This window comes from Triticum urartu, chromosome 7 (assembly GCF_003073215.2).
Source record: "Triticum urartu cultivar G1812 chromosome 7, Tu2.1, whole genome shotgun sequence".
In the NCBI taxonomy this organism is placed as follows: domain Eukaryota; kingdom Viridiplantae; phylum Streptophyta; class Magnoliopsida; order Poales; family Poaceae; genus Triticum; species Triticum urartu.
The window spans coordinates 710,825,688-710,837,395 of NC_053028.1; the positions used below are offsets into that span (position 1 = coordinate 710,825,688).

At 47.5% G+C, this 11,708-nt stretch overlaps 2 protein-coding genes across 3 annotated transcripts; both read left to right on the forward strand.

Moving 5' to 3' along the window:
* Positions 1-2,007: 2,007 nt before the first annotated feature.
* On the forward strand, positions 2,008-6,470 carry LOC125517998 (putative disease resistance RPP13-like protein 1). Of its 2 annotated transcripts, none has more exons than XM_048682962.1 (3): positions 2,008-2,222; positions 2,639-5,948; positions 6,039-6,470. In XM_048682962.1, the coding sequence occupies exon 2, from the start codon at positions 2,665-2,667 to the stop codon at positions 5,938-5,940; it is 3,276 nt and encodes a 1,091-aa protein (XP_048538919.1). In that variant the 5' UTR covers positions 2,008-2,222; positions 2,639-2,664; the 3' UTR covers positions 5,941-5,948; positions 6,039-6,470. The 2 variants fall into 2 exon arrangements, with proteins under 2 accessions (XP_048538919.1, XP_048538918.1); XM_048682961.1 differs by having other exon boundaries at positions 2,009-2,222; positions 6,048-6,470.
* Positions 6,471-6,613: 143 nt separating this feature from the next.
* LOC125518000 (sucrose synthase 7-like) lies at positions 6,614-11,370 on the forward strand. The gene is made up of 17 exons (XM_048682963.1): positions 6,614-7,307; positions 7,411-7,543; positions 7,638-7,792; positions 7,911-8,103; positions 8,194-8,312; positions 8,402-8,618; positions 8,698-8,793; positions 8,884-9,060; positions 9,143-9,259; positions 9,352-9,518; positions 9,610-9,834; positions 9,916-10,237; positions 10,366-10,610; positions 10,707-10,845; positions 10,937-11,052; positions 11,164-11,187; positions 11,285-11,370. The coding sequence occupies exons 1-17, from the start codon at positions 7,207-7,209 to the stop codon at positions 11,328-11,330; spliced, it is 2,592 nt and encodes an 863-aa protein (XP_048538920.1). The 5' UTR covers positions 6,614-7,206; the 3' UTR covers positions 11,331-11,370.
* The last annotated feature ends 338 nt before the right edge of the window (positions 11,371-11,708 follow it).

Below are 11,708 nucleotides of genomic sequence, written 5' to 3' on the forward strand. Positions count from 1 at the left end.
AGTAGTGCACACATTTCACACTACCGATCACCTATCTAAAATGGGCAGGATAAGACATGCACCCCGATAGAATATATGCATCTATAAATCAAACATACAACATCCATAAATCTGGACATAAAGAGTTTACATCAGATTAGCCATAATCTTGTAGGGAAACTCACATGGCTATTGTATTGAGCTACAAAGTGGAGAGATTACATCTTTGCTACAGTCGTGAACCCATAGTCGGGGGGGGGGGGGGGGGGGTTAGACTACTTAGAACTCACACTGGAGCACGAGGTCGACATCGATGAAGATGGAGATGAATTCCCCCGCGAACAGAGTACTGGATTGAAGATGAAAAATGACGATCGCCCTAGAACTTGAAGTGGCAGCGGCACAAATATTATTGAGAAATATGACGGAACTTTTTAGACTATACAAGGGGCTGAGGCCAAAGGGGGCGCTAGGGCAGCCGTAGGAGGTCTAGGCCTGTAGGCACTTACATGGGGCGCCTAGGGGCTATGGGATTTGAGGTGGATCACGATACCACCATAGGCCCATGTACCAAAATTGTCTCCAATGCCTGATTCGGTACTAGTGCGGGCATCTCCACCTGCTGTCCGGGCATTGATGGGCCGACGCTGGAGTTCAAGGTGGCGATGGCCTCTTTCGCGATGCACGCAATGGTGGTATGCTGATGATGGTGTCAAATCCCATTTGATGTGGCATGCAGCGACAATTGTCGTACATCTGGGGTGGTGATAAGCGTGGATGGCATGTTTGACGACGGACACATAGTGTGCGGTGGAACCGTGCTAGTTTGGCACATGGATGCTCGACTTTGTGCATGATGCATGCAACAACTGTTGGATGACATGAGCATCACTCACACATGGCGGTTGACAGCGGGCAATCGGGCCCTAAAGTCTCCTTGTGGGGCCTATATGATTGGCGTCGCGTCTTTGGTAGCCAGTGCCTTTTTTTTTCAGGTTCTAGACTCGTCATAATTTTGACCGTCACTTCTCCTCTCTCCGGCCATTCAACGTTGGTGTCCCTAAACAGTTCTCTCTCCCACTCTTCATTCTAACAAGTATTCCCTCCGTTCCATAATGTACACTTGTGTCAAAAAACGTCTTATAATATACGACGGAGGGAGTAGGACGTAATTAAGCAAAACGAACGGCGGGCTGCCGAGCAAATAGCAGGGTGGTGCTCTATTTTTCGTTTAGGAAAATTAGGTAGTGGGTCACAGTTATTTAGAAATAAAGGATTTTTATTCAAGAGTAAGTGCGTTCGTGTCGTGTGGTGTCTAGAAAATAACCTAACTGCAGGCTCCATTTGGTGCCATGCCATGATGGAGCCATTTTTAACAACACAAAGAGGAATAAAGAAATTTGTTCACCCACATGACAGCAACTCCTTGCTTGATGTAGTCGTTGCAGGCCCTCCACTACGCATAAAAAAATCATTATTTCAGAAAAATAATCACCCCTGATCATCTCAGCGTTGGAATCATGTCGGCAGTTGACTGTTCCTCTGGCCAGGCTGCATCTGATGCTGACATACAAAATCATTCATTCACATCAAATAATTATATGCTGCCACATGATTATGCTGTGATTAACTGAAATTTGTATGGCGAAGAAAGTCCACACCAAATTTCAAAAGTAAACAAACCATTTTATTTGCATTGTCCATGCCAAAGTAATTCCCATTTTTTGTTCCCCAAAACATGTTTTCATTTGCACTGTTCATGCCTTTGCAATTCCTCTTTTTAGATGTTGCTGTCCATTGCTGTCAGCTGATTACAAAAATAGCCTGCCCAATTCTGCTATGCTCTGTTCTCCCCTCTTCGCCATCTGCCCCCCACGCTCCTCCGGTATCCAACCAACGTCCCTGCCAAGCTCATCCATGGCCCGGATGGCGCCCATTTTGTGCCGCAGCAATCTTCCAGGGGCCTGGAGGAGAGAAGAAGAATGGAGTTTGTGTCTGTCTGGATCGGAGGATTTTGAGCTGCGAGGGTGGAGAAATTAGGGGGAGGAAAGCGTCTTGGGACAGGGACGGATCCATTTAGAGGCGCGCTCCCTCTTTTGGCTGGGTTGGGAAAGCAGGGAGGGGAGGAGGGTGGTGGCCATTGAGGTGGTGGCCGTCGCCGCCCTTCCCTTGGCTCCCCGCCTTCCTCTTCCACCTCCTCTTGCTCCAATAATCATCCCATCTTCAGCAATCTTCATCAACAGGTAATCATCAATCAATCAATCCATCAATCCATCAATCGAGCAGCAGGTTGTCAGTTATTTATTGTGCTTAGTTCCAGCTCCTCAAGGACGCGCTCCCGATCTGATATACAGTAGATGGATTTTGTTCTTTCCTTTTTGTTCGTATGTGTTGATTCCGATGATTTGTTGCCTAGTAGTTGAAGAGGATCTTGGTGTGTCCACATGCTAATTTCCGTTTCCTGTGTCGGCCTGATTCGATCCTCAACTAAAATCGAGATAAATGGGGAAAGAATCCTTTTTTTTTGTTGCAAATGGAAAGAATCCTTGCAAATCAATCAATTAGCCCCCTAATCGCCGTTGAAAGGATCCAATTTTATCCCCACGTGCTGTACTGATACAAATTATTGATTCGCATTTCGTCGTCGTTGCTGTTGAAGGTCTGCGCAAGAAAGGGGATCCGTCCATGGCGGTGGTGCTGGACTCGTACGTGAAGCGGTGCGCGGCGGCGCTGGAGGAGTTCGCGGGGCAGGAGGCCTGCGGCGCGCTCGGCATCCGGGACAACGTGCGGGGCCTGCTGGGCACGCTGGCGCGCATCGACGCCGTCGTCTCCCACGAGGAGCGGCGCCGGGTGCTCAGCTCCCGGGTGGACGCCTGGGTGGTGCTGCTCAAGGACGTCATGTACGAGGTCGACGACGTGCTCGACGTCTGCGCCGCCGAGGGCGCCAAGATCCTCGCCGACGACCACCCGCCCGCCCCCAAGGTGCGCTGCGCCTTCATGTTCTCCTGCTTCCGCTACTCGGGCCCCCAGAAGTTCCACCACGAGATCGGCTTCACCATCCGGGACATCGACATCCGGCTCCGTGAGATCGAGGACGAGATGCCGCCGCTCCCCGCCGCCGGGGCGTCCCCGCGCCCCGGCGCCAGGAGGGATTGGTTCAATAGTGAAATGTCCAGGAGCTGCCACGACGACGTGGTGAAGCCTCGCGCCGCAGTGGGGACGCAGGTCCAGAAGTCTCTGGGCGGCCTCGTGCCGAGGTTGCTCAGGGAGGGCAAGAAGAAGGTGGACGTCTTCGCCATCGTCGGCGCCGTGGGGATAGGCAAGACCACGCTTGCCAGGGAGATATTCACCGATGAGAGGATGACTGAAAACTTCCCCATCTGCGTGTGGGTGAAGATGTCGAAGGATCTGTCCGAGGCAGCTTTCTTGAAGAAGATCATCGCCGGCGCCGGTGTAAATGCTGGGGACACAGAGAACAAGGAGGAGCTCCTCGGCCTCCTCAGCTCTGCTCTTTCAAAGAGGTTTCTCATCGTCTTGGATGACCTGGACAGCCCGGGCATATGGGACGATCTGCTGAAAGATCCACTGGGAGACGGCGTGGCAAGGGGCAGAATACTGATCACGACACGGGACGAGGAAGTGGCGGCAGGCTTGAAGGCAGTCGTCCACCGCGTCGACAAAATGGATGCAGAGAACAGCTGGGCGTTACTGCGCGAGCAGGTCTTCCTGGAATCCGCTTCAGAGGAGATCCAAGCACTGCAGGATGTCGGGATGAAGATCGCGGAGAAATGCGAGGGCCATCCTCTGGCTATCAAGGTCATCGCAGGTGTCCTGAGGTCGAGAGGCACGAGCAAGGATGAGTGGCAGATGGTCCTGAAAAGCGATGCTTGGTCCATGCGGCCGTTGCTTCAACAGGTGCCACAGGCTCTCTACTTGAGCTATGTTGATCTGCCTTCTGAACTCAAGGAGTGCTTCCTCCATTCCTCTCTGTACCCAGAAGACTGCCCCATTCGGCGCTTTGATCTCGTGCGGCACTGGATTGCCGAAGGCCTTGTCAAGCCCAGAGAGAACAAGGAACTGGAAGAGTCTGCTGAAGAGTACTATCTGGAGTTGATAGGCAGAAACTTGTTACAGCCTGATCCTGACAATCTTGACCAGTGCTGGATGACACATGATCTCCTACGCTCTCTGGCCCGCTTTCTGATAACAGATGAGAGTATCTTAATTGACGGTCAGGAGAGATCGAGCATGGGCTCGTTGTCCTCACTGTCAAAGCCTCGGCATCTTGCATTGTGTAACATGGAGAACAGCTTGGAGGATCCGATTTCAGTGAAGCAGCAGATGAGCCTAAGGTCACTGATGCTCTTCAACAGCCCGAATGTCAGAGTGATAGACAATCTTCTTCTCGAGTCAGCCACGTGCTTGCGTGTCTTGGACCTGAGCAACACAGCAATAGAGGCTCTCCCAAAATCCCTTGGCACCTTGCGACATCTGAGGTACCTCAATCTTGACGGGACTCAGCTCAGCGACCTACCCTCCTCCGTCGGCTTTCTCGTAAATTTGCAGACCTTGAGCCTTGAAGGCTGTCAAAGACTGCAGAAACTCCCTTGGTCCATCAGTGAATTGCAAGAGCTTAGATGCCTTTGCCTCGAGGGAACTTCCCTACGCTATGTACCGAAAGGTGTGGGTGAACTGAAGCATCTTAACCATCTATCTGGTCTGATCATTGGTCAGGACAACAATGATCCTGAGGGCTGTGACTTGATTCACCTTAGAGCCATGTCTGAATTGAGGTACCTTCAGATTGAGAGACTTGATAGGGCTACTTCCGGAGCTTCTGCACTCGCAAACAAGCCATTCCTGAAGGTTCTACACCTGTCTGAGCAAGCAGCATTAATTGAAGAAGAAGAGAATGAGGAAGAACAGGAGAACCAAGAGGGCGCAGAGAAAGAAGAAAAGGACAAACATGAAGTAAAAAGTGCTCAGTGGATTAGAGATGATTCAGCTAAAGTGAGTGAAAAGATATGGAATGAGCTCACCCCACCCAATAGCGTTGAGAAGCTGGTAATCAAGAACTACCAAGGTCGAAAGTTTCCAAACTGGATGGCGGGTCCCAAGCTAAACACCTCCTTCCCTGCCCTTGCCTTCCTTGATCTTGACAACTGCATGTCATGCACCACTCTGCCTGCTCTTGGCCGCCTGAAACAGCTCAAGTCCCTGGAAATCTCAAATGCAGACTCCATTGTCGCCATCGGTTCTGAATTCCTCGGCACCACTGTGATTTCACAAGCCATCTCGTTCCCCAAGCTTGAGGTTTTGAAGCTAAGAAACATGAAGAATCTGGAAGACTGGTCCTTAAGTGTGGAAGAGAGCCAGACATTGCTGCCTTGTCTTAAGTCACTGCACATACAGTTCTGCCCTAAACTCAAAGCTCTGCCAGAAGGTCTAAAGGACGCTGCTCTGTGTGACCTTCATGTCGAGGGTGCACATTGCCTTACAGAGATAAAGGACCTGCCAAAACTATCTGATGAACTCTATCTGAAAGATAACAGGGCGCTTCTGAGGATCTCCAACCTACCCGCACTCAAGTCACTCACCATCGATGACTGCGCGAAGCTGAAGCACGTGTCGGGCCTCGACATGCTGCAGCATCTCAGGCTTGTGTTCCCCCCATCCACGGAGACATACTATTTCGAGGAGTTGGTCATCTTCTGGAACATCGCATTCCCACGGTGGCTGGAGCTGCTGATCCGTTTGCAGGCCAATGGCCTGCGTCGATTCGAGCTGCAGTGTGCACTCCCTTTACTCAGGAGCTGCCTGGAGGGTGGGAAGAACTGGCACGTTGTGCAGCAGATCCCTGAGGTGCGCATCACAAGCACCGATGGCAAGAAGTACATAAGGTACAACAAGGCCCGTCGCATCTACGAGACAAATGCTCAGTGTGAAGAGAAGTCTACCTAAAAATCTTGGTATGCTCTCTTCTTTTCCACTTTTCAGTACTTGCCAAGTTGTCATCTTATCCTTAATCTCTCGAGTGATATGGTTTAATATATTTTAAGTACTTGCAGCTGTTTGGTAGACATGTTTCGGTCCGCCCGTCCCGACTGCTCCAAGAGATGTTGTGTTTTATACCAGGGACACGTCGTGTTGTTACTAGAAATGGTTTGATGAGGCCTGAGGAATGAGTACCGTATTTTTGGTGAATCAGACAGCAGATGGTCTTTCCCCCCCTTCCTCAGTACTGAACTTGGCTTAACTCCTTCACCAATACTCGATGTGTGATTCTTCTCCGTTTCCTGGTTCTGGCGATTTGTAAATTGTAAACATTGAGCTTGATGGATTTTGATGAGTGTAAAGTATTGCCACTTGTGTACATGGATTTGTTTTTTTCTTTTCATGTCAGAATGTTTTCTATCAAACATGTATATTTATGTAATTGGCAAACTTATGTGCGCAAATTTCATGATTATCCTGAAATTGGATACTCTCAATTTGTTTAATACCTTGAATGGAGATGGATGCTGCAATCTCTTGAAGTTTGTGTTCTGATTAATGAAAAAAAATTGCTTGTATATCTCTCTTTGATGCTATCGAGTTTTTGAAATAAAGAGCTCAGCTCAATGTATCTTTTTTTTCTTCATTTGATGCTCTGGAGTTTCCTTTCTGGTATTGAGATTGCAACAAGGTGATCCCTGGTCTTTTGCTTCATATCAGGTAGCAAGCAATTTGCTTTGCATCTTCTGAAATTTTAAGGAAGCTTAACCCAAGCTCCAAGAGAGAATATGCTTTCATTGCCTTTTGTGATCTTCTGAAAGTTCTTGGCCTAGTGTGGATGTCCAATGGCAAAAAGTTTACCTAATGCCTCACGTTTGGATGTCAAAACTGCTGGCAAAGGGATAAGAAATGGTGACAAGTCATGAGGAATCTTACAGTGTAATGATGTAATGCCGCCTTTCTTGCCTTGTGTGTTTCTTTGGAATAACTTCTCCCAGGCGTTGTGCTTTCTCCTTTCAGCTTAGCATCATCTACCTTGCATTTCCAGCCATGTCCAGAGAAAATAAATCTTTCTCCATGGAGGGAGGTTTTGTGCCCTCTCCTATAAATTGTTGTCCATCAGCACCCAGACAATCACAATCTTCTTAGCAACATTCCTTCGTAGTTTTGCTTCTCCCAAAATAGTTCTTTGATCTTCTCCACTCAGTTTATCAAGCCTGGTAGTCTCCCACCATGGCTTCCAATCTCAGCTTCAAGAGAATGGACAGCATCGCTGAAACCATGCCTGATGCGCTGCAACAAAGCCGGTACCAGATGAAGAGATGCTTCCAAAGGTACTAAAAGTTAATGTGTTCTTTATGGCATGCATTGCATCAAGAAATATTGCTGCTGTGGTCAGCTTTGTCATCCTGAAATCTGGGACAAAAAATGTTTCAGGTATGTATCGAAGGGCAGGAGGCTCTTGAAGAACCAGCAGCTCGTGGAGGAGCTGGAAAAATCACTAGATGACAAAGCTGAGAAGGAAAAGCTTGTTGAAGGCTTTCTCGGTTACATTATTTGTTCGACACAGGTTATTTTGCTTTACATTCCCCGATTCCCTTCTGCAACTAGAATCAAGTTTGAAGGAAGAAGCTTATCAGATTTGGAATCCTTTATGTTTGCAGGAAGCAGTAGTGCTACCGCCATTCGTTGCATTTGCTGTTAGAATGAATCCTGGCATCTGGGAATACGTCAAAGTTCATTCCGATGATCTGTCGGTCGAAGGAATTACACCATCAGAGTACCTGAAGTTCAAAGAGACCTTATATGATGAGAAATGGTATGTCTTACTCTTACCAAATATCATGTGATCTTTGACATGGATCAGAGAGCTAATTTAATGCTAGATTAGTAAAATCATGAATCTGAAAAATATGGTCTGTTCATGTGAATTTCAGGGCCAAGGATGACAATTCATTGGAAGTTGATTTTGGTGCTCTTGACCTCTCAACACCTCATCTGACGCTGCCCTCGTCCATAGGGAATGGGATGCAGTTTATCTCCAAATTCATGTCTTCAAAGCTGAATGAGAAGCCTGAAAGCATGAAGCCGTTGCTAGACTATTTGCTCACCCTGAATTACCGCGGCGAGGTAAAGAGTTCAGTCATCCATATCACAGAGACTATCAGAAGATCAGAAGTAACGGACTGATTGAACTTATATATCCTTATGAACATGCAGAAACTGATGGTCAACGACACGATCGACACGGTGGACAAGCTTCAGACAGCGCTGCTCCTTGCAGAAGTTTTTGTCAGCGGGCTGCCTAAATTCACACCATATTTGAAATTTGAACAGAGGTGATGTGCTGCCATATTAAGTAGACATATAATCCATGGTGCAGAAATATGCAACTATGCCTAACGTTTCTTCACGAATTGTGTTGCAGATTTCAGGAGTGGGGATTGGAGAAAGGATGGGGTGAGAATGCTGAAAGGTGCAAGGAGACTCTGAATTTCCTATCTGAAGTGCTCCAGGCACCAGATCCTATCAACACGGAGAAGTTCTTCAGCAGGGTCCCATCCATATTTAACATTGTCGTCTTCTCTATCCATGGTTACTTTGGCCAAGAGAAGGTTCTAGGATTGCCAGACACCGGCGGTCAGGTATGGATATTAGCAAATAATAGGAGATAATACTCTGATCAGGGTATCATATTCTGAAGGCATGGTTTTTCTGTGACAGGTTGTTTACATCCTGGACCAAGTCAGGTCCATGGAAGAGGAGCTGGTGCAGAGGATCAAGCAGCAGGGTTTGCACATAACACCAAAGATTCTTGTGGTAAAGCTATGATCCTAGCCATTCCTACATGACATTTCTAATGGTTACTATTGTGCTGCAGCTAAACTAATGGCTACTATTGTGCCGCAGCTTACAAGACTGATACCAGATTCCAAAGGCACAAAATGTAATGTGGAGCTCGAACCGGTTGAAAATACAAAATATTCACACATACTTCGTGTGCCGTTCAAGACTGAAGACGGGAAGGATTTGCGCCAGTGGGTTTCCCGGTTCGACATTTACCCTTACCTGGAGAGATATACTCAGGTTTGTCAGCTGTGAATTATTAACTATCAGCACTCTTGTGGTGAATGATCTTTTGTAAAGTTTTATCCCGACATGATCTCAGGAGGCTTCTACCAAAATCCTTGACATTCTAGAGGGCAAACCAGACTTGATCATTGGCAACTACACTGATGGAAACTTGGTGGCATCCCTCATGTCGAGCAAACTCGGAGTCACACAGGTGGGAAAATGTCTAATCAAATAGGATCCCTCATGATCTCTCTTACCACCAATCACAGTTGATATGACATCCCTAACTGGTTTTCCTGACAGGGAACAATTGCACATGCTCTCGAGAAGACGAAGTATGAGAACTCAGATGCTAAGTGGAGAGAGCTGGACCAAAAATACCACTTCTCCTGCCAATTTACTGCCGATATGATTGCCATGAACACTACTGACTTTATCATCACTAGCACATACCAAGAAATTGCTGGGAGGTCAGTAGACTGAATACTACTGTAACTTCAGTGCTCTAACAGCGCTCGAGTACTTGCACCTAGAAACTTCTAACATTGACATATTATACAGCAAAGAGAAGCCTGGTCAATATGAACACCACTACGCATTCACAATGCCCGGTCTTTGCCGTTTCTCCACGGGCATCAATGTCTTTGATCCGAAGTTCAACATTGCTGCACCTGGTGCCGATCAGTCCGTCTACTTCCCCTACACACAGAAGCAGAAGCGGCTGACAGGTTTACACCCACAGATTGAGGAGTTACTGTACAGCAAGGAGGATACAGACGAACACATGTAAGTCAAGTCCCTTAGGAACACACATACTTTTGTTTGATCAGACAAAGTTGCTAACTGTTGTAATGCTACCAAATTCAGAGGGTATCTGGCAGACAAAAATAAGCCAATCATTTTCTCGATGGCAAGGCTAGACAAGGTGAAGAACATCACTGGACTAGTGGAGTGGTATGGCCAGAACAAGAAGGTCAGGGACCTTGTGAACCTCGTCGTCGTTGCAGGCCTCCTGAATGCTGCACAGTCCAAGGACCGAGAAGAGATAGACGAGATCAACAAGATGCACAATTTGATCGACAAGTACCAGCTGAAAGGACAGATCCGGTGGATCAAGGCTCAGACTGACCGTGTCCGCAACGGCGAGCTGTACCGTTACATTGCAGATACAAAGGGTGCATTTGTTCAGGTATGCAATACTAACTGTTCGGGCATGAACGATATAGGGCTCCATCCTCTGAAATCTATGCTTCACAGTAACCAGCTATTACATAAAAGCCACAACCATGGCCTGACAATGCATATCTCTGGTTTCAGCCTGCACTCTATGAAGCATTTGGGCTAACAGTGATTGAGGCGATGAACTGCGGGCTGCCAACGTTCGCGACAAACCAGGGAGGGCCAGCGGAGATCATTGTCGATGGCGTCTCGGGTTTCCACATAAACCCGATGAATGGCAGGGAGGCTGGCACCAAGATTGCAGACTTCTTCCAGAAGTGCAAAGAAGACCCAAGCTACTGGAACAAGGTGTCCACTGCTGGACTTCAGCGCATCTACGAATGGTAGGCGCCCACTCTTGCCCAGCCTCATGAATGGCAGGCACCAATCTTGCTACCACCTGGTGCGAAAATCTAACTGTGTACTATTCATGATGGCAGCTACACATGGAAGATATACGCAACTAAAGTGCTGAACATGGGATCGATGTATAGCTTCTGGAGGACTCTGAACAAGGAGGAGAGAGCGGCCAAACAGCGGTACCTGCAGATGTTCTACAATCTTCAGTACAGGAACCTGGTGAGTTCATGATCCGTGGTGTATCTTCAGTACATAAACACATTCAGAGCAGGTCTGATCAAATGACCACATTGTCTTTTCTTTCATTCAGGTGAAGACTGTCCCTAGAATAGGGGAGCAGCCCCCGAGGACCACAGCCTCGACCTCGACCTCGACAACAGGCGCTGCGGTGGTGCGTGACGAGATTGTAGTGAGGCCGAAAGAAAGGCAAGTGTGTGCGCTCTTATGAAATTTACTGAAGAGAGACCGGGAAGTGACTGATTGATTGACTGAACTGTTTGTTATTTGGGATTTTGGGGGGTGCTGCTGCTGCTGCAGAAAGCCACGGAATCGGATCCAGAGGTTAGTGTTTGGTTCTACCTCCCAGCAGTGAAAACAACGGTGATTGTGTTTATGGCTTTATGCTGATCTCTGGTTATGTTTTTTTGTGTGTGCTCAGGATGATGACCAGCCTACTCGGGCCGAAGCGGCGTGCTAACAAATGATCAGAACAGCTACATGATGAGCCATGACTGTGTTCTGAAGCAAAATGTTTGCTGCTCAGTTCGTTCTGTCAGTACCAGAGTGTGAAGTGATTGGTGTTGAGGATGGAAGATTCTTTTATTGTGTTGATTGTTGATAAATTGGAAACATGTAACAAAGATGAAATTGCCCATGGCAGCAAGCGTGTCTTCCTGACTGGAATTCAATATCTTGTAAGAACTTGCATGAGACTTGAAAGAGCTGTGTGCAATCTTTATCTGCTCCACATCAGAGGACACCAACTTACAGAATATGAAGATAATTGCTTCTGAAACATTTCTAACCATAGAAAAGTGGGCAATTAATTCTGAAACATTTCTAAGTGTAAAGAAGTGGAAACT

Excerpts from the sequence above, each read along its gene's own strand:
- LOC125517998 (XM_048682962.1), top strand. The coding sequence starts at position 2,665 with ATGGCGGTGGTGCTGGACTCGTACGTGAAGCGGTGCGCGGCGGCGCTG.
- LOC125518000 (XM_048682963.1), top strand. The coding sequence starts at position 7,207 with ATGGCTTCCAATCTCAGCTTCAAGAGAATGGACAGCATCGCTGAAACC. Across the intron at positions 9,260-9,351 it reads GCAAACTCGGAGTCACACAG|GGAACAATTGCACATGCTCT; the intron begins GTGGGAAAATGT and ends TTTTCCTGACAG. Across the intron at positions 11,188-11,284 it reads CCACGGAATCGGATCCAGAG|GATGATGACCAGCCTACTCG; the intron begins GTTAGTGTTTGG and ends GTGTGTGCTCAG.